The sequence below is a fragment of the Scyliorhinus torazame genome, chromosome 6, assembly GCF_047496885.1.
Source record: "Scyliorhinus torazame isolate Kashiwa2021f chromosome 6, sScyTor2.1, whole genome shotgun sequence".
NCBI classification, from domain to species: Eukaryota; Metazoa; Chordata; class Chondrichthyes; order Carcharhiniformes; family Scyliorhinidae; genus Scyliorhinus; species Scyliorhinus torazame.
Window position 1 is genome coordinate 102,181,749 of NC_092712.1, and position 27,693 is coordinate 102,209,441.

At 44.7% G+C, this 27,693-nt stretch overlaps 1 protein-coding gene across 1 annotated transcript; it reads right to left on the bottom strand.

The window, feature by feature from the left end:
- Positions 1-4,388: 4,388 nt before the first annotated feature.
- On the bottom strand, positions 4,389-19,085 carry LOC140424921 (type III intermediate filament-like). Its single transcript, XM_072508585.1, has 9 exons — positions 18,479-19,085; positions 17,400-17,460; positions 12,388-12,483; positions 12,083-12,244; positions 11,223-11,348; positions 8,042-8,262; positions 6,291-6,334; positions 4,904-4,989; positions 4,389-4,802 (listed from the first exon to the last, which is right to left on the bottom strand). The coding sequence occupies exons 1-9, from the start codon at positions 18,997-18,999 to the stop codon at positions 4,767-4,769; spliced, it is 1,353 nt and encodes a 450-aa protein (XP_072364686.1). The 5' UTR covers positions 19,000-19,085; the 3' UTR covers positions 4,389-4,766.
- Between the last annotated feature and the right edge of the window lie 8,608 nt (positions 19,086-27,693).

Here is a 27,693-nt window from a genome sequence, read left to right on the forward strand (position 1 = left end):
CCTCGGATCCTTTGCCTATCTCTCCAGGCATCCCCCCCCTCCTTGTGGCCCCCACCCATCCTCCGGCCATGGTCATGTCCGGGGAGCTATGTCCTATCCCTTGGGTGTTCAGATATTGGCTGCTGCGTGTGTGGTGTTGCCTCCCACACAGTGTCCAGGCATCAAGGTGCGATCGAAATGCCAGGTAATATCTCACCTGCTACATGGCCCGCCTGCCCATGGGAATCCACTTGACATGTGTCAACTGCTCACTTAACCATGATTGCCAATTCCTTATTAGCGATAGCCTTCAGCCTCACAGCCTGAGGCCTCAGCAGTCGGTGGGGGTTATGGGTGTAGCAGACGGGCAGGGACAAGGGTTGCCACTGGAATGGGGTTGGGATCCAGGGGTTGGCATGGTGGTGCCACGAGCAATTTGCCCCCCAGTTGCTCCGCCCAGCGCCCCCCCACCCCACCCTCCCATGGCGGCCCACCCCTACAGAGGGTCCCCCCACACCCTGCAGAGCACTGGGGTGACAGATCCAGTGCCCCCGTGCTCTTTGCCTGTGAACAAAGATGGCTACTCCCCTACTCAGCTCCCCACGGAAGCCCTTCCGCCAGGTTCACTTTTTTCAAAAGGAGTACTGATCGGCGCCAGCGTGACCACTAGCTGGGGAGGCCAGTGAATGATGGGAGGCCGTTGGATGACAGGTGGATCTCATTAATTGTATGGAAATGCGGCTTAAGTGGTGATAATAGGTTTCTCACCACGCTCCGGCGAGATTCCGATTCCGTCTATGGGAGCGGGCCAGTTACATCGCAAACCTTTTGCCGCCTGGCACGGTTCCCGTTTTTGGCCTCTCCCGCTATTTACCAGCCTCAGTCTGTTTGAGCGTGAGTGTAACAAGGCCGGAAGATCGCGACCTAAAACTATCAGTATATTCCAATGAAGTGAACCGATGTATTTAAAATATCACTCATGAATAAAGTTAACAACTAGGTTACTACTTGCTTTTCTCTGTACAGCATCTTTGGAGAGAACCTTTCAGGACCAAACTGAATCACCTCTGTTCAGATGAGAGTTCTGGGACCAACTGTCTTTTCAAACAGACCTGGCTCCTCTGATTAACTACATCATCTGTACCCAAAGCATAAGGCATTCTTTTTTCTCTTCTTACAAGATGTCCCATGACGTGTTTATCCAGGACCAAACACAATGCGCCTGATAAATTATCTACACCTCAGGGGTCTCTCAAACATCAACGATATTCCATAAGCTAGCTGTCTGTAAACAAGTAAATGGTTCTCAAGATCTATTAGCAGAACACTTAACTTGCAAATTAATGATTACTTCACTTTTATACCTTAATCACATCTTTAGCACACATATTCTGTATGCATCTTAACACAGGTTGTAATAACATTACTGCAAAAAATATATAAAATATGACAATTTCTTACATTCATCACAAATTGAATTTAAATTCCACCAGCTGCTTGGATGGTTTTTGTCCCCATGTCCCACATTAGCCTGGGCCTCTGGATTACTAGTCCAGTGACATTATCATTAACAAGAAGCATGCATGCTGCCTGACTCATGCTGAATGAGAGCACAATGTGAAACCCATGATCATTTTTGCACAATGTGAAACCCATGCTCATTTTCTGGGACTGTTCAAATTAGATCCCCTGTGCTTCTAAACTCACGTAGGTATCTTAATCATCTCATGGAATTTAGTGAGCTTGTTTTCTTGTCTAAAATGTGGCTTGAATTAGGAGTTGGTATGTCTGGAAGTTAAAATGCCATCTGTAAACCAGATGTAACTGAGAGCTATTTTCAAAAACAGAATGCATTTGTGTAAAGATTGTTAAAAAAAAGAGGTAAGTTCACTTTTCTTTCTGCAGAACTTAACAAGAAAATGATCATCTCAATTGTTAGCTGGCTATAGCAATTGAAAGTATTAACATGTTTATTAAAATGTGAAACTTGAATGCCTAATTACATTATGCACAGACATTGCAGATCATAGAAAAATACTCATTTCACTTAGAATTGTATGTTATTTCAAATCTTAAGGTGGAATCTTGAGCCCGCACTTGCTGGAGAGGTCGTGTTTCCCAATTTTCCCCTCCCCTCACCCACGAAATTCACACCTTATAAAGTGAATGAACTTCATTTTATTACATTTCATGCCTGATCAGTGACCTGACACTGCCCCTGGCAAAGGTTGGTAATGCTAATCTGGTACTGCCAACATGGGGGGCCATAGTGGGAGCCTCATGGGCAGGGGGAAGAGCGGAAATTGAGGAGGGGATTTGCCGGAGGTGAATGTTGGGCAGGGGGGGTTGGGTTTGCCAGCGATGAATGTTGGAGGTGTTTGCTGAGAGCCCCTGAGACCTCTGTGATGTGGGCCGGGGGCCATTCTGCTGCAGCAATGGCTGGGGCACCCTTTAGAGATGATGTCCCAATCTGTCTGGAGCTGATTGCTGGCTCGATGAGGTCCCGCTCCACCAGAGTGACAGGTCAAGTCTTTGTTTTTTTGCCAAGAGACTGGAGATTCCGTGAGAAAACTAGTCTGTGCAGCTGGAGAGTTCTATTGCAATTTTCTGTCTGAGCCTGACTGCCAAATTCTGGCAAGATTCCGCCCTTAATATATTGCTCTTTTCTTGCTAATATGAGCAAAAAAAGCAAGTACGGGTTTAAAATCAGAGATATCAAGGAGAAATATGCCCCCAAAATATTTTTTAAAATCACTGGTTATGCCATGTGTTCAGTTATGAATAATTTTCTTATTTATCCTTATACGGGCATAACCAAAAATATTAGATGCTTAACAGATGTTGTCCAGTCATCAAGTTCCAGAATACTGACACGTACTAAGAAATATTCAGTTAGCAACCACACTGTTACAGTGGTTAGTACTGCTGCCTCACAGCACCAGGAACCCGGGTTCAATTCTGGCCTTGGGTGAATGTCTGTGGAGTCTGTACGTATTCCCCGTGTCTGTTGCGTGGGTGTCCTCCAATGCTCCGGTTTCTTCCCACAGTCCAAAGATGTGGATTGGCCATGCTAAATTGCCCCTTAGTGTCCAGGGGTATGCAGATTAGGTTATGGGGATAGGACGGGCTGGGTGTGTTGTTTCAGAGGGTCAGTGCAGATTTGATTGGCTGGATGGTCTCCTTCTGCACTGTAGTCAATGATTCTACCAGCGGATAGGAAGTTGAAATGAGCCAATCTAATCAATGAAAATATTGCTTGCTTTCGTTGCTATGGAACATCTGTTCCTATGCCATTGTCTTCTATTTTTTTTATCTGTGGTTCACCCATTTCATTACTATCCTTAATTACTCATCTTCTGTAATTTATATTTATATCCATATTCAACAACTCATCACAAACTGGTCAAACTCACAGACGATGCCAAACTATGAGGGCAGTTGAATGTGATGAAACAGTTCGGTATCTAAGGAGTTGGACAAAATATGTAAACAGGAGCAATGAAAGAGATTTAATTCAGAGATCAGAACCTTTCAAATATGACTCTAGACTTGCATGCTTCAGGTGCAACATTCCCCACCAGGAACACATGGCAGGGAGTTCAGTCTCATGCTGCGCATGTTTCATTGATTCACCCTCAGTCACTGTTGAATTTCTCTCCACTGACCTACTAAATATTTCAATCATTTTCTGGTTTTACTTCAAATTTCCAGCACAGCAGTATTTCACTTTTGACAAGGTAGCACAGTGGTTAGCACTGCTGCCTCACAGTGCCAGAGACCCGGTTCCATTCCGGCCTTGGATGATTGTGTGGAGTTTGTACGTTCTCACTATGTCTGCATGTCTGTGGATGCTCCCAGTCCAAAAATGTGCAGGTTAGGTGAATTGGCCTCACTTAATTGCTCCTTAGAGTGAGGTTGCAGGAATAGGACATGGAAGATTGGGCCTAGGTAGGATGGTCTTTCGAAGGGTTGGTGCAGACTTGATGGGCCGAATGGCTTCCTTCTGCACTTTAGATTCTATGAATTGTATAGTACTGTTTGAAGTCTAATTTACTTATTTTTCTTGCACAGCAATGCTGGCCACTACCCACAAGCAGGCTAGCTGCATTCAGGAATGTGCATGTCTATGCTTGACCACCCTTCGGATTGACCTGGAATTTGTTGGAATTAAATATTTTATCTCCTTCCATATAAGGATGCTCTAAACTGAGCAGAGCCCTTGCCTTGTACAGCTCTCTAATGAAAAGTCTCCAGGGACATCACAAAACTTAATTTCAAACAGTTCTTGACATTATATATGCTTCTTAGTGGGACATTATTCGAACCAGCCCCTAGCAACAGGTTATTGGGGTGATGCTGAAACTTTTGACCAAAACTGTTGAATAAGAAATCAGGCAACAAACAGAGGATTTGGTCAAAGTTTTATTACAGCTTGCTTACACATACTTGCTGGAGGGAAATAAAGCAATTGAGATTCTGAACCTGTGAATAAAGATTCAAAACTGGTGAATGAAGTATTGCTATTTATTACTGTGTCATTGTAAACTAGTGACTCTTTCTGTAAACAGAGTGTGATTATAATCCTTCTGTAAACCATTTGCTTTCCTACAAAGCTTACAACTTTATTGAACCTGACACTCTTCAATTAGAAACAGAAAGGCACTTCAAAGCCAACAGCTTTCTTTGTGGTAATTAAAAGGAGGAGCAACATTCTTGTCAAGCATTTTTTCTTAAAGATCATCAGCTTCCACGAGTATGAAAGAGCATTCTCAGGCTGAAGAGTAGGCTCAGTCTTCAATTCTCTGGGTAGTTTCGCTGATTATCTGCAAATGAAAAGAAAGTATTTCACATATGTTAGTGTTTGTAAGTTGAACAAGGTATCTGTATTCTTTAAATAGTTTTACGTGTGAACTTAAACACTAACATCTCCGCCTCTGCTTTCAATTGTTTTAATTAAAACATTCTTCCTTGACAAATGAATGTCAGTTGGTTGCTGCTCATACATGGCATCTGTAAAGAAAATAAAAATAATTAATTAATAATGCTTGGTTTCAGTCAAAATATCAACAAAGCAAAGACTGAGAAATGTCTTTTCTCTTTCTACTTGTCTTTATAACTAAAACCTCCAATGTTACGAATCTGCATTTGAATATGCAGGAAATTAGACTTCTCCACAATTTTAACAATAATGCTGCTCTATGACATTTATAAAACAGGTACGGAATGATCTGTCTGGACTGTACGCAGAACAATACCTTTCACTGTACATAGGCACACGTGACAATAAAACAAATCCAAATCCATTGCCAGAATCACGTTGGAATATAAAGACGCTATTGGGTCATTGCATTTGCTACTAATTATGCTGTCCCTTTATGGAACTCATGCTGGTTCCATTATAAAATGCTAGACATATATCTATAGGTTTGCTCTCAGATTGGAACATATTGAGCGACAGCATCCACATTCCTGCAGTGCCTATTTAGTTTGTTGCCATTCCATGCAATCTGTCCAATGAACAGCTCAGCTATGCGAGTCAGTGAAATCCTTGGCTTATTGACCGTAGGCCTTCACTGAGTTCACTGATCTTAGCCAGGACAGTGGTAGGGTGTGACAATTAGCCGCCTTCTTGTCTTCAGATTGGAAAATTGCTCCTGTTTGATCCCTGCTGGAATCTTATTTTCTGGGTAGGGAGAGGTTTGTTCTTGGCTTTGGTGTCTTTAAAGCAGTGATGGTCTCCCTCTCTTGGTGGTAGGAATGTCAGTGTGAGCTGGCACGCCAACCAAGAAAAATAAATTGGGATTGTAGCAATGATAAAGTCACAGGCAGAAGTCCCAATCCACTACTGTCCTGTGAACAAGGAGGAAATCCAAACCTGCATCTCAAACAATAGTATCAATTCTTAATGATTTCTTTATAAGCCAAATATTCAGTCAAATGTTTTGGACAATAAAGTGCCTCAGCATGCAAAAATACAAATTGAATCCCTGAAACTTTTCACCAGAACCAGCTCAGGTGTTACTGTACGGTTAAAAAGAATAAGCATAGGAGCTTGTATTTTGTGTTATAATGTTGAGTCGGCCTTATGCCGGTAAAGAATTTTCTTCGCTCAATTGTCTGTGGAGGAACAATATAACCGAAGAACGGCAGACTTACCGATATCATCCTGCAAATAATGCATGGCATGAAGTAAAGAAAAAGGTCCTTTATAGTGGGAAATGTCTCAAAACAGGTGCTTTTTATAAACTGTTTTTTTTAAAGTGCAAACATTACTCATCCATTTTCATCTGGTAATAATACAAATAACTTACCAGAAAGGCTTAGAGAACCAAATGATGCCACAGGCATAGAAATCCTGACAAAGAAAAGAAATATATAATTACAGAAATGAAACAACAGGATCATCCTTCCATGTCATTCTATTATTACCACAGCCACTTCCTGTTGAATCACTCAATAGCTTCTGCCTCCACTACTTTGTGTAAATTTATTCCATTCTCCCAAAAGGATCTTCCAGATGGGACAAAAGATGAGATTCAGCTGTGGAAATCTGATGACTGCCATCAGCAACACATCTCCATAGTCACAATAATTTAAAGATCAATGACTATCATCAGTTTTGGCCATTTATTTCACCGAAGGCGGCAACGCGGCTTGTTGCTCTATTTGCATGGGACACCTTAAAAGGTGGCCTTTTTCCTTTATTTGTTCCCAGGATATGGACACTGTTTGCAAAGCAACATGTATCAATCATCTACAGTTCTCCTGAGAAGATGTTGATGGATCTTCTAATCTAGTCTGTATCTGGACAAGTTAAAACCTAAAATTACACATTCACAGAGTAGCTTTATAAGTCAGACTCAGGTCTAATTGTAGAAATTTAAAGAAGGATCGCTTTTCCTACTTTAGTGGTAATCAGTCTGTCAGTCTTCTGCACACATATGAATAATGTACGTTCAAAGCACAATAACTTCAAATGTATTTTCTGCACAATAAGAAACAATTTTGTTTTGTGAAGGCACTTGTTTAATTCCTGTTGCTTATGTTAGTGTATTCACACAAAAAAGCCTAAATTTTTGGAGCTACTGAATAAGTGTTTGTATCAATCTTCAAACTGAGCATTTTATAATTAACTATTTTTCATTTGAAAACTAAAGGCGAAATTCTCCGGAAACTGCGCGATGTCCACCGACTGGCGCCCAAAATGGCGCAAATCAGACGGGCATCGCGCCGCCCCAAAGGTGCGGAATGCTCCGCATCTTTGGGGGCCAAGCCCCAACATTGAGGGGCTAGGTCGGCGCCGGATGAATTTCCGCCCCGCCAGCTGGCGGAAAAGGCCTTTGGTTCCCCGCCAGCTGGCGCGGAAATGACATCTCCGGGCGGCGCATGCGCGGGAGCGTCAGCAGCCGCTGACAGCTTCCCACGCATGCACAGTGGAGGGAGTCTCTTCTGCGTCCGCCATGGTGGAGACCGTGGCGAAGGCGGAAGAGAAAGAGTGCCCCCACGGCACAGGCCCGCCCGCGGATCGGTGGGCCCCGATCGTGGGCCAGGCCACCGTGGGGGCACCCCCCGGGGCCAGATCGCCCCGCACCCCCCCAGGACCCCGGAGCCCGCCCGCGCCGCCCTGTCCCGCCGGTAAGGTAGGTGGTTTAATTTACGCCGGCGGGACAGGGCGGCGCGGGCGGGCTCCGGGGTCCTGGGGGGGTGCGGGGCGATCTGGCCCCGGGGGGGTGCCCCCACGGTGGCCTGGCCCGCGATCGGGGCCCACCGATGGGCCAAAGTCCCGCCGCTAAAATGCCTGTCCCGCCGGTAAGGTAGGTGGTTTAATTTACGCCGGCGGGACAGGCATTTTAGCGGCGGGACTTTGGCCCATCCAGGCCAGAGAATCGAGCGAGGGGGCCCGCCAACCGGCGTGATTCCCGCCCCCGCCGAATATCCGGTGCCGAAGACTTCGGCAACCGGCGGGGGCGGGATTCACGCCAGCCCCCGGCGATTCTCCGACCCGGCGGGGGGTCGGAGAATCTCGCCCTATATTTTTTCCTAACTTACACAAATGCCTTACCTGCTTTCCTCACCCTCCAGCAATTTCCTGTAGGTTGCAATCTCAATATCTAGAGCCATCTTTACGGTCAGTAACTCTTGGTATTCTTGCAAGTGATGAGCCATCTCATCCTTCAAGTTACCAATGTTATCTTCAAGGTGGCTAATGGTATCTTGGGCATTATTTGCTTCCAAAATATAACGTTCCTCCATTTCTTGCATCTGACGCTCAAGAGATTCATTCTGTTTTAACAGAAATATTTAGGTTATTTTCATTTTCTTCCTTCAGTCCCCTACTTCATGCCTTTTTTCTCAAATTGTGCTGATGTGAGAAAGAGTCATTACATCGCCTCTGTTTCAATGGTTTCAAAACCATTCCAGGTCAATATGCATTCATGAACCATGAGTAAGTTTTATTAACATGCTGCTTAATTTCAGAATTGATGAGAGCACTTGGAATGCAAGTTGGGATTTTTGTCAAGACATAAAATGATAGTTGTAATGCTTCAGCTTCAGTCATTCATTGTAATTGAAAACTTTCCTTGGATGTTCGGGGCATTCACAATAATAATTACATTAAAGAATTAAGATGGCTTTTTTAGTTATTGTCTTGAGAATTTGTTGGTAGCTTCATATGATCTGCAGCTCCCATCCAGCAAGTGTTAATATAGATGAAGATTCAAAAGGTTTTACTTTTTTATTTTATACATTTAGAGTACCCAATTCATTTTTTTCAATTAAGGGGCGATTTAGCATGGCCAATCCACCTACTCTGCACATCTTTGGATTACGGGGGCGAAACCCACACAAACACAGGGAGAATGTGCAAACTCCACACGAACAGTGACCCAGAGCCGGGATCGAACCTAGGACCTCGGCGCAGTGAGGCAGAATGCTAACCACTGTGTCACCGTGCCGCCAGAAATTTCAAAAGTTAAGTAAGACACAAATGTTTTCAAAAGTTTAACATACAATAAATTTAAATATGGATATTATAAAGCAAATTTAAAATAATGTAGGGTTAAAAAGAAAACTGATGAGTAGAGCTAAAGCAGATAAAGATAGCATGGTATATTAAAACACATCTATCAATGTATCTGGGGTGGCTCAAATATTAGGAAAAAGACAAACCCCAAAATACTTGATAAAACTTTCTGCTGATATCAACGAAAATACAATTTGCCAAGCCTTCTGGGCCAATAAGCCTATTGGTGTATTTGAGTTTGATGAAGTACTTGCTTTGATATTCCTCTCTGTAGCATCAGAGATAAATAATTAGCCAGGCAATACTAAAAATGAGTGAAGAAGCAATAGGTTCATGTACCTCCTTCTACTGTCGCGTGATGTACTCAGCTGGTAATAAATTCGGAACCAGCATCTTAATGCAAATGAGATGGGAAAGGACATTCCTGGCCCTGCAGGCCATGTTTCACAGTCTATTCAAAGAACAACTGGGATATTTTCCTGATATTCTGGTCAACACTTATCCCTCAATCAACACCAAAAAAACATCCCTGGTGATCTGATCATTTATTTCAATATTGTTTGAGGCACTAAAACTGCAATAATATCTGCACTTTAAAAGGGATTTAATTGCTGTGGGACATTTTGAGCTATCCTGAGGTTGTAAAAGGTGACATACAAATGTAATATTATTAATGACCAAGAGGTGCTGTTTGGAAAGTTGCCCTTAAACCTTGTATTAGGATGCTTACCACAGCAGACCTGAGTAGTAAACAGGACTTAGAAACAGGGCAAAGAGGACAGTATTTTGAACTTTCCATGGTAGGTACCCAGGGAAGGTCAAACCCTGGACCCTTCTAACTGCTGTGTCAAATTGGTTCTTAAATGCTTCACTACTCTATTTGTGAGCCATTTCTATATGTTAATCAGCGCCAATGTTTTCTTTCACTAGTGACCTCCTCCCTTCCCTTACAATTTAACTTATTTTTTTCAGATTGACCACTTCCTTACCGTTTACTGTCTGAGCTATAGTACATCATACATAAACACTCTCCCCGTGAATGCATGGGTCTCACCCCCACAACCCAAAAAGACATGCAATGGTGGATTGGCCATGCTAAATTGCCCCTTAATTGGGAAAAAAAAATTGGGTACTCTAAATTTATTTTTAAAAATTATACTTAAACATTAAAATCAGCACTCAGCCACAACCTTTCAAGACTGAAATTTCCAAATTTCTCCAACCTTTCACCATAATTCAGCCCTTTAAGACAGGAAATAATTCTTGTAGCTCCACTGCGCTTGAAATTCTTCCCTTTGTCTTAGTATTACTAGAACAGGACACAATTCTCATGGTGTCAACTGAACAGAGCACTATACAATTTGATCATGACTTGTTTTACATTAATAGTTCTATTGAAATTGGTGAATGTTGCTACTTATTTGTTAAAAATGTTGGAGTGCAAATCTATGAAGACCTGTCGACCCTTTTTTAAAAATTACTTCCTTAGCTTTTTCAATGTTATCCGTGTACTTTGACAACATTCAACCTTACCTCAGCATTACCACTTTTGGTTCTTCCAATGAAATTGATTAGTTATGCAGCTTGCTAGACTTTTCCGCCAATTAAATGCTCAAAAAATCGAAACCACTGTCTTCAGTCTCTACCCCAAAATTTGTTCCCTAGCCACCAATTCCGTCCCCTTCCCTGGCTACTGTCTTCAGCTGAAGCAGTTTATTCGTAACTTCCAGTCCCTATTTGCTCCTGACCGGTGCTTTCAACCACATGCCCACCCGTCATCAAGACTCACTACTTTTACCTCTGTCATAATTCTGTAACCTCCTCTAATTCTACTACCCGCTTGTGATTTGTGCTCTCAATTCTGGGCTCTTGTGCATCTCCAATTTTAAGTGGTCTATCAATGGCAGCCATATCTTCAGCTGACCAGGCCCTAATTTCTGGAATTCTGAACTTAAACCAGTTCATCGCTCTCTCCTCCTTTAAGACTCTCCTTAAAACCTGCCTCTTTGATCAAGAATTTGGTCACCTGTCCTGGTATCACTTTATGTGGCTCAGTGGCAACTTTTATTTGTGATGCTGCTGTTAAACAGATTGGCTCTTTTTTACATTAAAGGAATTGATAAAGGTGCACTGTTATTGTTGGTAAACACATCGTCCAGTTCTATAGCCAAATTTATTTTGTTGAAGGCTACATTTCATTCATATTTAGAGTACTTACTGTTCCCTTAAGTGCATCGATGTCGCAGGTCAGTGTCTGGATTTGCCTGCGGTATTCACCATTCTCTTGTTTTGCCGTGCGAAGAGAATCATTGTTGCGAGAAACAGAATCACTCACATCAGCCAACTGTTTCAATACAAAAACCTCTATGAGTGAATCTTACTATAACACTAGAGTACTGACTGACCTTACTCAACAAAATTTATTTAGATCTTTGTTTTGTATAAAAAGGATCAATGCACATTGCCCTGACTGCTGTGGGAGTCGCTGAAGGAAAATGCAGATGTGACAGTGAGACTGACTGTGGAGTTAGTAATATGGTTGAAGTGACCACTGGAGTGATGAATGGGAAAAGTGTTGGGTGAGGTAATTCCACTGGTTATATTAGGTATTAAGTTGGGAAGTATAAACTGGTATAGTTTGGGTGTAAGCAGTATGGATAAGGATGTTGTCAGTCTGTTGATTAAATTGTAATGTATATAACAGTAGTAATTTGAGATGTCCCAAAGTATAAAAGTGTTTAGGAGTATAGAAATTAATTGAACTGGAATGATAATTTGGAAGTTGCAATTTGAAGTTGGGAATTAGTGTAATTATTGGATAAGCATAGCTGGGAGATACAGGAATAGAACTAGGTGTTTGTAAGGCTAGTAGTGTGATAATTATATATTCCTGTGTGGGAGTAAGTATGAAAATGGGTAAAGACTCATTTTTTACAGAAAATGTGAAGGTGTGCGAATGGGCGCTGGGAGAGGGATGCTGCTCTGTATAAAGCTGCAGGTTTAGAAGTTGGTTAATAGGTGGTTTGGCCTCCATTTTTTTTATCATGGCCGCTAAGAAATGCAGATCAGAAAACGTACCTTGGACTTGTACCATTCCTCAGTTTCAGCAATGTTCCTGGCAGCAAGCTTATCAAACTGAGAACGAACTTCATGGAGTGCTGAAGTAAGGTCAGGTCTGGCCACATCCATCTCAACCTTGATCTGTGAATCTTGGATTTGAGCCTGCAGTTCACGAACTTCCTGAGGAAAGAAAGGAAAAGAAAAAAGACAAGTTAATGTTTATCCAAAATAGTACATTCGAGATATCTTTAACTAGCATAACATTTTTTTTTTAATGTTACCGAAATAGGTATTCTAAATTATAAAAAACAGTACAAGCCCACCTCTTCATGAAGTTTCTTTAAGAACATGATTTCTTCCTGCAGTGACTCAACTTTACGTTCCAGATCTAAACGTGCCAGGCAGGCATCATCCACATCCTTTTAGAAACCAACAGAAAAATAAAATCCAGAACAAAGTTAGTTAAAGCAATTATTCTGTGCTATTGCAATATCTTATAAAACCGTATCTCAATACTGAATTGCATTCATAATTATTAGTTACTTTTAATAATAATCTTTATTATTGTCACAAGTAGGCTTACGTTAACACTGCAATGAAGTTACTGTGAAAATCCCCTATTCGCCACACTGTGGCACCTGTTCGGGTACTCTGAGGATGAATTCAGAAAATCCAATTTACCTAACAAGCACGTCTTTTGGGGCTTGTGGAAGGAAACCGGAGCACCCAGAGAAAACCAACACAGATACGGGGAGAACGTGCAGACTCCACAGAGACAGTGACCCAAGCGGGAATCAAACCTGGGACCCTGGCGCTGTGAAGCAACAGTGCTAACCACTGTGCCACCATGCCGTGATTGCACAGATACTATATAAATTGCTATGTTAATCCATTTCTATTTACCGTTGCCACTAAAAGAAGTGAAGAAACCTTTTGTAGGTTAAAGTATTATAAGGCACCATTAAGTCATGTGTAAAAGTATCTGATAGGGAGTTAGAGCAAACATTGATTTTGAAACAACTGGTTATTTAATTATGATCCAGTAACATTATGCCACTTATTTTCATAGAATCATAGATTTACAGTGCAAAAGGCCATTCACCCCATTAAATTTGCACCAGCCCTTGGAAAGAATACTCTACTTAACCCCACGCCTCCACCCTATCCCAGTAACCTTTTGGACACTAAGGGGCAATTACGCATGGCTGGTCCACCTAACCTGCACATCTTTGGACAGTGGGAGGAAAATGGAGCACCCGGAGGAAACCCTTCAAATTGAATTGTGTCTAACAATACAAAAACCTGGATTCAATAATTTAAACTCGTATCATTGCTCAACCGTCAATGGAAACTGATTCTTGAATAGCTTAAACATATGGGCAGCACGGTAGCACTTTTGCTTCACAGCTCCAGGGTCCGAGGTTCGATTCCTGGCTTGGGTCACTGTTTGTGTGGAGTCTCCACATTCTCCCCGTGTCAGCTTGGGTTTCCTCCAGGCGCTCCGGTTTCCTTCCACAAGTCCCGAAAGACGTGCTGTTAGGTAATTTGGACATTCTGAATTCTCCCTCTGTGTACATGAACAGCTGCCAGAATGTGGCGACTAGGGCTTTTCACAATAACTTCATTGCTGTGTTAATGTAAGCCTACTTGTGAGAATAAAGATTATTAATTTATTATTATTGAACATCTCCAAAATAAAGTACATAAAATGTAAAGGATCAATTAGAGAAAACAAGCATTTTAAACAATTGCTAAAAAATTGTCAAACATATTTTTTCCACCATTTTAATTATTCCAAAATTTGACAGGCACAACTCTCAATAAGTCCAGACATTTGTAAGTTTGGCACAAACTCTATTTGATGTTGCACCACCCCTCTTCTGGTGAATCTTAAATAGAAATACATAGACATTACAAACAGAAACATGCCATTCAGCCCAACCAGTTCATGTTGGAATTTGCTTCCCCATGGAAATTGTAATTAAACCCGAATTCGACGTAAATCAGCTTTACATGCATAGTTTAAAGAAAGTTACAAAGAATCACAGTCAGCATGCAAGAAAAGAAATATAGACTTCTGAGCTATTTTGGGTCAGTCGCAGTCATTCATGTGATTGTACAATTCTGCTGCTTTAGAATGACGGTTGTCATTAACCATTGGAGATTATGAGATCACCATTCAAACAAAATGTCATTGTTCAAATTCGAATTTTTTTTGTGTCTTCTTAATTGATTTTGATAGTCTGCTGATCAAAAATTCATTCTCCAAAAAGTTTGAAATGAGATTCAAAATATTTTCTTTCAAAGAAATGCTATTTCTCTTTATAAGTATCTTTTAAAATAAAAATGCTGGAAGTTAAATGTTCCATTCTGTCGTTCCAGACTGCTATACAATAATTCATGCTGAAAATGCAGTGGCCCTCAAGATGAAGGGGATTAGGCTTGAAGATGAATGCAGTTATTTAAACTAGCAATTAAGTTTTGTGATCAAACAGTTGATGACATTAATTACAACCTGAGCTTTGATGTGGTAACTTCAGTGCAGTGCAATATAAAGGAAAGAATTTCCAAGTTCTCTAATTAAACACGGCAGCTATGCTTGTTCAATAGTGAGTGAGTTTGATTTTTCTGCTACAGGATGCTGGATTTTATTAACACTGGGTCAATTATGAAACAGCAGCTCTGCTGTTTGCCATTTGCTTTCTTTGCCATTTCCTGTGAAGTGCTTTGGGGGCAATATTACTCAATCATCTGTACCAGGAATTTTGTGTTCATTTAACTATCAACTTAACTGTGTCTTTTATAAAAATGCATCCAAATTAAGTTCCTGATAACTTGTAAACAGAAAACTGAAAGAATGCCTTTTCAAATGCTTGGCTCCAACAGGAATTTCAATCTAGAAAACGGCAGAGGATCAATCATAAAATCCCTACAGTGCAGAAGGCCATTCGGCCCATTGAGTCTGCACCAACCCTCTAAAAGAGCACTCTACCCAGGCCCACTCCCCTGCCTTATCCCAATAACCCCTTAACCTTACCTACACATCTTTGGACACTGAGGGGAAATTTAAAATGGCAATCCACCTAACCTGCACATCTTTGGATACCGAGGGGCAATTTAACATGGCCAATCCACCTAACCTGCACATCTTTGGACTGTGGGAGGAAACCGGAGCACCCAGAGGAAATCCACGCAGTCAAGGAGGGGGATATGCAAATTCCACACAGTCACCCAAGGCTGGAATTGAAGCCAGGTCCCTGGCACTGTGAGGCAGCAGTTCTACCCACTGTGCCACCATGCCGCCCATATTAAGAATGCAGGGAGACTGAAAATATTCTTAGCACCTCATTAGTAGTTGCCTTTGGTAGAGGAAAAATGAAAGACAAGATTACTGCAATAAATTTGTGTGTAACAAACAGAATCGTATTAAATTAGCTTATCTTTTGTATTTAATTTGTATTGTTTATATCCTGAAAGAGCTCACAATTAAGTGCACAAATGTGAGAAATATGTTAGTTACAGATATTAGTTATTATTAGTCAATGAGTTATTGCCTTCAGGATAGGAATATTAAAGGGAAATAGATCAATGAAGCAGTTTTCACTGTATTTGAGAATTCTGTTATGCTGATAGCACCATTGGACAACAAATTGTCTAGTCCTTTATTCAATAACTTGAATTTATTTTCTATTAGCCAACAAATAATCAAATCTTTGCTTTCTTGGTTCCTCGACACTAGGATATCAATATTGCTCCTGCAACTATTTTAATCTACCGCAACTACCCTAAATCCACTGCATTCCAGCTGCACAAAGGTTTTTATTCATTTAGTTATTTTACTGGCAGGGGCTGTGTTCATTGCCACAGCGTTTCAAGACAAATCCCTGTTGGAGCTCACTTTATATTAATGGGGAATAACAGCTGCTCCCTTGGTGTCACCATTATTACCACTGTCCCTTTTACATGGTCATGAATTAGACTGAGCCTGAAGGCACTGACTTCATCACTTCTATCCACTACAGGGAGAGCTAATGAAGGCAATAAGATGTTTCTCAGAGGAAAAAAAAATGTTTAATGAAAGGGGTTGCCCCAGAGTGCCACACCCTGAATGGAAGAAGTGTGGTTGTGGGCCTCTGAAAGAATCAAACCAGTGAGTTACTTTGAAAATAATGTGTTCTTTAATTAACAAAGCCAAAAGATAAAAATGAAATAGTTCAGCGCTGACATTTGGCAGTGGCTGCTCAATAATTCTGTCCAGACTGAACTTCAAAGTGAGCAGAGGCCAGGCACTTCCTCAGGAACGGAGAAAAAAATTACTGGTCACGTCACCCCTGGTTGTTCTTTGTGTTTTCCAGAGGGTGGCTCTGGAATGTCATCAGCAAAATCCCTGCTGACTCAGGGAGTGCAATCACCATGTATTATGCAGCTATATCAACTCTTTGATTCTTGCTCTTTGTGGAATTAACTCATACTGCCTGGGACACTGGGAACATTTTTACAGGCATCTGGATCTCATGAATTGGGAAAAGTGAAAAATCAGCCAGGGTTCCCACTCTTGGTACCTATTCCTTGGAAAGTGCACCTATGTGTTCATCCAGTAAGGACAGATTCCGAGCCCAGCACTGTATCTCACCCTCTTCACTACCCCTGCGAAACAAACTGCTCATACAACTGGGGTCATTTTAACCTAAAGTGCAGTGCCAGCTTGCACCCGACCCATCCAACACGTCACTGGAGAATAAAATCAGCCCCCACTCCCCTCCCGAAGGCGGGTTAGGTTAAAATTGCCCTTGTAGGACTTCATGTATGGGGGGAGGGGGGGGGGATATCTTTACAAGTGATTGACTGCAGAACAATGAGCGAAGGATGAAAAGCAGACAATCAGAAGCAGAGACCTGGGAAAGGATCTTCGGTTATCCTTGATATAACTAAGAAATATTCAATTAATGTAAATCATTGAAATATCATTTAAATTTTGTAATGTCTTTTTATGTTTTATTGATTTTACCCTCATAGGGTATTGCTAGAAGGTATCATGCACCAGAAACCACTGTCTTGGTTTTGCTATAAATTCAGAAATCTGACAAGTTTTGCAGAAAGATACTCCACTTATGCATTTCCCGCACACTCCAAACTGGGACAGTTAGAATAACGGAAGTTTGGTTCAAACGAAGGGACGGTCCTAAGAGAACCATTTGAAGACCTTTTCCCTACTCAATAATTTACAAGATTGGGCGTGTCTCTCTCTATACCATGGTTGCTCTCTAGTCTCAGGGGTATTGGCTACCGACACGTGTCCTCCCCATCACAGAAATCAGTGTCTTCCTTTTTGTACCTGTCTGAAAGCTGCCAGGTTGTTTTCGGCTTCCTCCCGCTGAAGAATTTCATCTTGCAATCTGCAAATAACGGTATTGAGATATCAGTCACTTCCACACCAGCTCAAAGGGTGGCGTTTCAATCCTGCCTGAACTTTCACTGTTAAGAGATTGGAGTTTTAACCATGCTCTTCTCCCTCTCCACAATGACCTATATTCTCACTTTTTCTTTCCAGCTGAATGTATTGAAGTTGCTGAAATCGATTCTTCTGCAAAGGTTTTGGTTAAATGTTTAAAACCTTACTGAAATACTGGGATAAAATTCTAGATACTGCTTGAGCAGATGCAGATGTTAAGGGCGGAGTTACTATCTGGTCTTAACAGTGTATTTGAACGAGTGGTGGAGTCCACAGATTGGGTGTCACCGCCCCAACTCAATTTGATACAAAGCAGTCACACTGGATGCTGCTCCGCTTTGTTGCCCCTTGTCTGGGCAATTCTTGACTTTGAATTCAAACTGCATTTACACTTGGGAGTAAGTAGAATTTCACGAATCCAATCTGAGGTGTGACAGCTCAGGTATTCCCACCCAAATGGGGAAATGGAAATCATTTGAAAAGCGGCTGGGACAGAGTGGGGATGATTTCTTCAGGAGCTAATGCACGAAAACGACACCAAGATAGTTCTTTATCCCGCCCACCCCCCCTCCCCCCGGCGTTTGAAGAATTAAGAGCGGATTTAACTATTTTACGCGTTCTCAAGACTTTTTTTTCTCGCAAAGTTAAAGCTCCGATTAAAACGAAATGCTGTTGTGCGGATGGATTATCTGATGGGGGGAAGGCGGCTTCTCTCTCTATTGATGCTGCCAAGCCGGATGAGAATTTGCAGCATTTTACAAAGCCCCCCCCCCCGCCCAGAGGAACACAGTTCTGCATTTCAGGGTTTATTGGGGTAACTTGGGATAACTTTTAGAAACTCTGGTTAATTCCCCCCCCCCCCATGTGTGAAACAGGACAACTTTTGAAACCAATCTAAATAATTCCCACCTCTGAAAACAAGGGAAGCTACCGCGACAGACAGTAAAACCGGACACACTCACTTTTCTCTCAGCTTCTGGAGATCGTCCGCCAGGTTATCCCTTTCCACCTCCATGCGGGATTTGTCGTTGTTGTTCTGGTCGATCTGCAGACGCAGCTCTCTCAGCTCCTGTTCGTACAGATCCCCGATCCGCGACCTGGGCTTCCCCTTCAGCTGCTCCAACTCCAGCAGCAGCACCTTGTTCTGCTGCTCCAGCCCCCTCACCTTATCCAGGAAGTTGGCCAGACGGTCATTCAGCTCAATCATCTCGGCTTTCTCGTTGCTGCGGTTCACCTTGAATTCCGAGTTCATGGAATCCACCAGGGAGAAGTTGAGGCTGTTGCCCAGGGCTAGCCCTGGAGCGCTGCTCCTGTTGGAGCGCACAGACCGGCGCTTGATCATGGGCGGCTGCGAGTAGCTGGTCCTGGAGACAGAACTCACAACACGGGGTTGTTGGCGGGTCGCGTAAGAGCGAGAGCTCGATGCTCGCTGGAATGGGGTCTCTGCAAACATCCTGCGGTAGGTACTAGTTGAAACGGACATTTTGTAATCCTTGAGTTGAAGACACTCTGCGTCCTTAACCTTCTAGTACCAGCACCAACTTCTCGGCTGCAAGGGAGGGATTACCAACAGATGTCTGATATTTATAGGGAGCTTTCCGACTGCTCCCCTGGGGGGAGGGGAGGGGGTACATGAGGCAAATGCTGAGATTGACAGTGCCTGGGACCAACCGGCATCTGGTCACAGCACACTGGGACCATCGCTCACAACTTCTACACAATGAGTGCATCTCGGAGGCGGGTAGTTGAAGTGATGCATATGGCTTTAGACGAGACATTTGCAACCCGCCCCCTCCCACACCACTCCACCCAACCACTCCCTAAAGATGGAGCGAATCTGCCGTTAGAATGGCACAGGGGTCCGTTAATCCTCACACAGGACTGCTTCACTGCACACATTCAATCAATCGAACACGAATCTTTCTATTCCTACAGTTAAGTTGAACGCTGCCATTGAAGCAGTGACCAGAACGACATCTTAAATCGTTTTCATAAATGATCAGGAGGGGGGAGGGGAGGGGTAGCTCGCCAAGCGACACAAAAAACAAACGAATTCCGAGGAACTGTGATAATTACGCCAGAGGTCAGTGGAACAGCGCCAGGAGAGCAGTATTCCCCTTTATCACCAAGGCAAAGCACAGATTGATCGTTCCAGAAATCCTCGTTTCATCCAGAGTTACACACAGGGGGGGGGAAACAGAGCTGCCGTTGTTACACCCGCGCTACATCATTGCATATGCATTTTACAAACTTTCTACGAAATGTCAGAATGTTTGAGGGTGCATGTTATAAAAGTTGGGGAGTTAGTCTCACAGTGCAGAACCATTCCAAGCTGTCGGGGGGGGGGGGGGGGGGTATTTCTGACAGGCCTCCACCCTGGGTAACTTTTCGGCATCTTGAGAACCGTAAAACCTCAAAGCAAATTTTTAAATGAAAAGCTCGGCCGGAATCTTCCAACGTACAGTCAATGGTCATTTCCATGCGTTTAGATGTCGTTTTACGTTCCAAATGTTAAGTTTCCACAGTTTGGGGGAAAAAAGACCCACCAGCCCATTGGAAAACGCCCTCACTATTTGTCTGAGGGCTAACATTGCAGTGGACTGAGCCCGAAATGCTTCTTTCTTTAACCAATGAAGTGAATTCGCTTGGAAACTGGCGGTAAATGCTGGGGCCATTTGCTCTCAAAGCCGCTTCACTTGGCTTGAGTCCGAATTAATTCCAAACGACTTTTGTATCCTGGGTATGAAAATACTTGAATCGGGGAAGGGTGGGCGTTTCTGACACAGCGGCGGCCACAGGAATGATTCACGTAAGACCCTTATTAAAATAGGCGGAACTCCTTTAATATTCCCTCTCGTGAGCTTAAAAAAATCTTGCCAAGCTCAATGAATCTTACAGACCGCGAGGCCACCATGCCTATGAAGATACTTTGATAGTTATCCTACTAGCTTTACTCCTTCGCTTTTCCCTCACAGCCCTGCATCCACCCCCACCCCCAACTGCATTCCAGATCATAACCGCTTGCTTGGTAACAAGAATTCACCCCCCACCCCCACCTTTTTGTCAATAAACTTAAATCTGTGTTCACTAGTTACACATCCACCTCCCAGTACACACTGTTTCATGGACATTGATGTGTTGGGTACTCTGGATCTGTGGAGACTGCGTTAACTTTAGCAGTAACATAGACAGGCTACCAACACTTGTAAAATAGTACAACTCTATTTTATTTAACTAAGAGCTGTTAAACATACTTGCACTGTGGGTCGACACTATGTTAGATTGACTAACCTCCACCCTATCCCCATAACCCAGTAATCCCACCCAACACTAAGGGCAATTTTGGACATTAAGGGCAATTTATCATGGCCAATCCACCTAACCTGCACATCTTTGGACTGTGGGAGGAAACCGGAGCACCCGGAGGAAACCCACGCACACACGGGGAGGATGTGCAGACTCCGCACAGACAGTGACCCAAGCCGGAATCGAACCTGGGACCCTGGAGCTGTGAAGCGATTGTGCTATCCACAATGCTACCATGCCCTAACTGGTGATTGGCTGCTGTGTTGTGTGTGTTGATTGGTCTTGCAGTGTCTCAGTCAGTGTGTGACTCTGCACCATCATATACTGATGTGTATATTATGACATCTCCCCTTTTCTAAACAAAATGTGCTTGTGGCAATAAATAATGTAGTATGCGAATGTTCCTAACTATGTGTGGCACATGCGAGCATATTTACAGGATTATGTACAGAAACTGTAAGATATTTACATAGGAAGATGTCTAGTGCAGATGGACAGTATGTAACACAAAATATAACTAGAACAACAGTATGTACAAACCAGTGAGTTAATCAAACAGGGTAACAAAACAATCAGTTCATGAGTTCAAAGAGTCCATGAATTCAGGCAGTTCATAAATTCAGTCTCTGAGGTGGGCGATGAATTCTGGTTGACCACCTCAAGGGTGGGTCAGGGGCCGCCTGTTCTGGAATGGGCGGGACTGTGTCAGACTCAGAGGGTGGCAGAGCGAAAGGGAGATCTGCAAAGTCTGTGACGGGTTCGTCGTGACAGCGAGGCAGTACACGATGATCTGGTGGCGAGCGAGGAAGGAGTCGTAGTGCCCGCCTATTTCGGCGAAGAAGAGTGCCGTCTTGTAGACGAACCAAAAATGACATGGGGGCCACTTGTCTGAGCACCACAGCGGTGGCGGACCAACCACCATCAGGAAGTTGGACACGGACCTCGCCATCAGGAGCCAGAGCAGGGATATCCGTGGCGCAGGCGTCGTACGCCGATTTGTGTTGGGCCCGAGGCAACTGCATTTGATGAAGGACCGGAAAGTCAGGGACATGAATGGCCAGCACCGTCGTCTGCAGCGTGCGATTCATCAACAGTTGAGCCGGTGACAGGCCGGTGGACAATGGAGCAGATCTGTAAGCAAGCAGGGCGAGGTAAAAATCGGATCCTGCATCGGCCGCCTTGCACAGGAGTCGTTTGGCAATGTGCACCCCCTTTTTAGCTTTGCCATTGGATTGGGGTAATGGGGACTGGACGTGACATGTGTGAAGTTGTATCGTTTGGCAAAATTAGACAACTCCTGACTGGCAAAACACATGCCATTGTCGGACATGACCGTGAGCGGGATGCCATGGCGAGCGAAGGTTTCCTTCCACGCACGGATGACCGCAGTTGAGGTGAGGTCGTGTAGCCTAACTACCTCCGGGTAGTTTGAGAAATAGTCCACTATGAGGACGTAGTCCCGGCCAAGTGCATGGAACAGGTCGATGCCCGCTTTGGTCCGGGGGACGTGACCAACTCATGGGGTTGCAAGGTCTACCTTGGCTGAGCAGACTGGAAACGCTGGCATGTTGGGCAGTTAAGAATGACGTTGGCAATGTCGTCATTGATTCCAGGCCAGTACACTGCCTCACGGGCCTGTCGGCGGCATTTCTCCACTCCCAGGTGGCCCTCATGGAGCTGCTCAAGGATGCGGTTCCGCATGATGTGCGGAATGACGATCCTGTCCAGCTTTAGTAGAATTCCATCTACCACCGCCAGGTCATCTTGAATGTTATAGAATTGAGGGCATTGGCCCTTGAGCCACCCGTCTGTCAGGTGGCACATGACACGTTGGAGCAGGGGATCGTTGGCCGTCTCACGACGAATCTGGATGAATCGTTCGTCCGTGGCGGGCAGATTGGATGCGGTGAATGCCACCTGAGCATCAATTTGGCACATGAAGCCCGCTGGGTCTCAGGGTGTGGTGACAGATCGGGAGAGTGCATCGGTGATGATGAGCTCCTTACCCGGGGTGTAGACGAGTTTGAAGTCGGAACGCCTGAGTTTAAGGAGAATGCGCTGCAGGCGTGGCGTCATGTCGTTAAGGTCTTTTTGAATGATATTGACCAGTGGTCTGTCTCGACTGTGAACTTTGGGAGACCATAGACATTGTCATGGAATTTGACGACTCCGGTAAGAAGGCCCAGGCACTCTTTTTCAATTTGCGCATAGCGTTGTTCGGTGGGCGTCACTGCACGTGACGCGTATGCGACGAGCCCATGAGGAGGCGTCGTCACGTTGACAATGCCAGACTGACTGGCATCCATAGAGATCTTTGTTTCTTTGGCCGGATCGAAAAATGCCAACACCGGGGCCTTAGTCAGCTTCGCCCTGAGTTCCCGCCATTCTTGTTCGTGGGCGGGGAGCCATTGGAACTCGGTTGTCTTCTTAACCAGGTTCCTGAGAGCCGCGGTGTGGGAGGCGAGGTTAGGGATGAATTTCCCCAGGAAATTGACCATGCCCAGGAAGTGGAGGACCGCCTTCTTGTCCTCCGGTGTCTTCATGGTCTTAATGGCAGATCCTTGTCAGCATTCGGCTTCACGCCAAACTATGAAATGTGGTCTCCGAGGAATTTAATTTCTGTTTGACCAAAGGAGCATTTAGCCCTGTTGAGGCGGAGGCTATGCTCATGGATTCGTCGGAAGATGAGTTGGAGGCGATCAATGTGCTCCTGCGGGGTGGTAGACCAGACGATGATGTCGTCCACATATATGCAAACCCCTTCGATACCTTCCATCATCTGCTCCATTATTCTGTGGAACACTTCCGATGCAGAGATGATGCCAAACCACATCCGGTTGTAGCAATATCGGCCAAATGGGGTGTTAAAAGGTGCAAAGCTTCCGACTGGGTGCATCGAGTTGGATCTGCCAGAACCCCTTGGATGCGCCTAGCTTGGTGAAAAATTTGGCGCGAGCCATCTCGCAGGTGAGTTCTTCGCGCTTTGGGATGGGATAGTGTTCTCTCATAATATTGCAATTGAGGTCCTTGAGATCAATACATATGCGTAATTCGCCGCATGGTTTTTTCACGCACACCATAGAGCTGACCCAGTCAGTCGGTTCTGTAACTTTCGAAATTACGCCCTGGTCCTGGAGGTCCTGCAGCTGTTGCTTGAGGCGGTCCTTGAGGGGTGCTGGTACCCTGTGAGGTGCGTGCACCACAGGCGTGGCATTTGGTTTGAACAAGATTTTATAAGTTTATGGGAGTGTGCCCATGCCCTCAAATACACCGTGGTATCGGGTGATGATGGCGTTCAGCTGTGTCTGAAAGTCAGCGTCCTGAGATGCGGAAGCTTCAGCGGGTGACAGGGAGTGAACCCTTTGGACAAGGTTTAGAAGTTTGCACGCCTGAGCACCAAGCAGGGAGGTTTTGGTGGATCCCACTATTTTGAATGGCAGGTTAGCCTTTAATGACCGGTGCGACACCTCAAGCTGGCAAGAGCCACTGGCAGCAATGGCATTACCATTATAGTCCAGAAGCTGGCAGGCGGATGGCAGAATGGTAGACTTGACATGGAGGCTTTCGAGGTCAGACGATGAGGTTGGCTGAAGTGCCGGTGTCCAGGCGGAATCGGATGTGGAATCGGTTGACCGTGAGGGTGCACACCACTCGTCATCTGGATCAAGACTGAATATTGCGAGAGACTTGGCTTTTGTCTTCTGGAGCATCTTGTGTTTGGTGATGGTGCCCACCCGAAATGGTGCTTTTGGGTCCTCGGTGTCAAGATCCGAAATCAAGTCGGAATTGGTGACCGGTGGCTGGATGGTTCGGACATCCCTGTGTGGCTGGTTGGAGCGACGAGAGGTAGTAGTTTGAGCAGACCTGCATAGGGCTGCATGGTGGCCAAGCTTGCCACATTGGAGACAGCGTCAGGATTTTGCAGGACATTGCCGCTTTAAGTGGGCGGAGCCACAGTTGGCGCACGTCGTGATGTCAGAACGTTCGGTACGCCACCGCGCATGAGCAGTGCGGTCGTACGAAGTGCGTGCCTGCGCAGTGTGGTCTTCGGCCTCGCGTCCTCTCGGTCAGTGCGCACATGCGCGGGAGCCCGCGAAAAGCGCACAAAATGGCCACCCTCACCCAGGCTTAGGCCCTGGAGTTGTTTAATGGCTTGCACCTGCTCTGCCTCGTGGGGACCTTGCCGCGCGTTTCAGCCGCTTGAATGTGCGAGTATCGGTTAGTGGCGTGTTCATGCAGAATGCAGGTCTCGATGGCTATCGCAAGGGTGAGCTGTTTAACCTTGAGGAACTGCTGGCGTAGGGGGTCCGATTGCACACCAAAAACGATCTGGTCACGGATCATCGAGTCGGAGGTGGAGCCGTAATTGCAGGACTGCGCGAGGATGCAAAGGTGGGTGAGGAAAGATTGAAAAGGTTCATCCTTACCCTGCAGACGTTGTTGAAAGACATCGCGCTCAAAACTTTCATTTACCTCAATGTCACAGTGACGGCCGAATTTGAGCAGGACTGTCTTGAACTTGGACTTGTCTTCACCTTCAGCGAAAGTGAGAGAGTTGAAGATATGGATGGCATGGTCCCCGGCCTTGGAAAGGAAGAGAGCAATCTTCCTGGCGTCTGAAGCAGCTTCCAGGTCTGTAGCTTCGAGGTATAGCTGGAATTGTTGTTTAAAGACTTTTCAGTATGCACCGAGATTGCCGGTGATGTGGAGCGGCGGGGGAGGGCGGACGCTGTCCATACTACCAGATAGCTGATTGCTGGTCGAAGGCAGATCACTTGGAGGTAGGTCTATTAAACTCTAACATCACATACTGGTACCATGATGTGTTGGGTACTCTTGATCTGTGGAGACTGCATTTACCTTAGCAGTAACATAGACAGGCTACCAACACTTGTAATAGTACAACTCTATTTTAATTAACTAAGCTGTTAAACATACTTTCACTGTGGGTTGACACTATGTTAGATTGACTGAAGACCTATGCCTAACCTGACCAGCCTATACTGCTAGCACATGGTGGATGTTTGTGCGACTGACTGTGGGCTCTGTCTGTCTCAGAGGCTGCATCCCGAATGAGCGGGAAAACTAGTGCCCTCTGTCTTTATAGTGACCGTGCCCTAACTGGTGATTGGCTGCTGTGTTGTGTGTGTTGATTGGTCTTGCAGTGTGTTAGTCAGTGTGTGTCTCTGCACCATCATATACTGATGTGTATATTATGACAGACATGATGTCTGCGAAGGAAGAATTACCAAGTGGATGTCACACATTATTTCCCCGAAAGCCAATTGCAGCTTGAGATTGTCAGGTTTTTCAATCTGCGCTGCCTCTAAATTGTCAAAATACAAAGATCTGTCGAGGGACAGGTAGTATTGAGGAAGCAAGGGGGCTGCAGAAGGATTTGGACAGGCTAGGAGAGTGGGCAATGAAGTGGCAGATGAAATACAATGTGGAAAAGTGTGAGGTTAGAAAGAGAAATGGAGGCGTAGATTATTTTCTAAATGGGGAAATGCTTAGGAAATCAGAAGCACAAAGGGACTTGTTCACGATTCTCTTAAGATTAACGCGCCGGTTCAGTTGACAGTTCGGAAGGCAAATGCAATGTTAGCATTCATGTCAAGAGGGCTAGAATTCAAGACCAGGGATGTACTTCTGAGGCTATATAAGACTCTGGTCAGACCCCATTTGGAGTATTGTGAGCAGTTTGGGGCCCTGTATCTAAGGAAAGATGTGCTGGCCTTGGAAAGGGTCCAGAGGAGGTTCACAAGAATGATCCCTGGAATTAAGAGCTTGTCGTATGAGGAACGGTTGAGGACTCTGGGTCTGTACTCGTTGGAATTTTGAAGGATGAGGGGGGATCTTATTGAAACTTACAGGATACTGCCAGGCCTGGATAGAGTGGACGTGGAGAGGATGTTTCCACTTGTAGGAAAAACTAGAACCAGAGGACACAATCTCAGACTAAAGGGATGATCCTTTAAAACAGAAATGAGGAGGAGTGTCTATAGCCAGAAGGTGGTGTATCTGTGGAATTTTGCCGCAGAAGGCTGTGGAGGCCAAACCACAGAGTGTAAGACAGATAGATAGGTTCTTGAGTAATAAGGGAATCAGAGGTTATGGGAGAAGGCAGGAGAATGGGGATGAGAAAAATATCAGCCATGGTTGAATGGCAGAGCAGACCCGATAGGCCAAGTGGATTAATTCTGCTCCTATGTCTTATGGTCTTATGGTCAGATTGCTTGCCATCCAGTGCAGGATGAACAGAAATTCCTCCATAAATTTCTCCTCATTACTGTCCGAAATGATCACCCATATGGGCTCCTAGCTTCCTGGCCCCAAGCACCAGATTTTGGGGGGGTACCACAAAGAGATGCGCTGGGGAATCCCTCTTGGAGGTTGCCGGATATGGGTTTTGCTCAGCAATTGTCCAGAGGGATAACTCCCCCAGGACAACTGTATCGCATTGGGACCTTTCCATCAAAATGATTTAAATCACTAACTTCGGAGGATTCTGCCAGTTTTACACCAATAGATTCTTGGAAAGAATTAGAAGAAATAAAACTACTTCTAAATTCAGTGTAAGTATTTTAAACGCCCTGCACAGGACACCCCCACACTCCAGGACCCCCTGCTAACAAGGTAGAGCAGCACTTAAACTGCTCCTGCACAGCCAACCACACTCAGCTCGCAGCCATGGAACCAATGACCAGTCCCACGCTTCGGGGATGCAGACTTGGGGAGGCTCCTACAGGCAGTCGAGGCCAGAAGGGATGTCCCGTCCCCCCAAGGGTCCCTGAGGGTCAGCCATAGGGCAGCTAGTGCCACCTGGGAGGAAGTGGCCGCAGCCGTCAGCTTGGGCAGCGTGACCAGGAGG

Excerpts from the sequence above, each read along its gene's own strand:
- LOC140424921 (XM_072508585.1), bottom strand. The coding sequence starts at position 18,999 with ATGTCCGTTTCAACTAGTACCTACCGCAGGATGTTTGCAGAGACCCCA. Across the intron at positions 12,245-12,387 it reads TAAAGAAACTTCATGAAGAG|GAAGTTCGTGAACTGCAGGC; the intron begins GTGGGCTTGTAC and ends TTCTTTCCTCAG. Across the intron at positions 6,335-8,041 it reads CTGGAGGGTGAGGAAAGCAG|GATTTCTATGCCTGTGGCAT; the intron begins GTAAGGCATTTG and ends TTTCTTTGTCAG.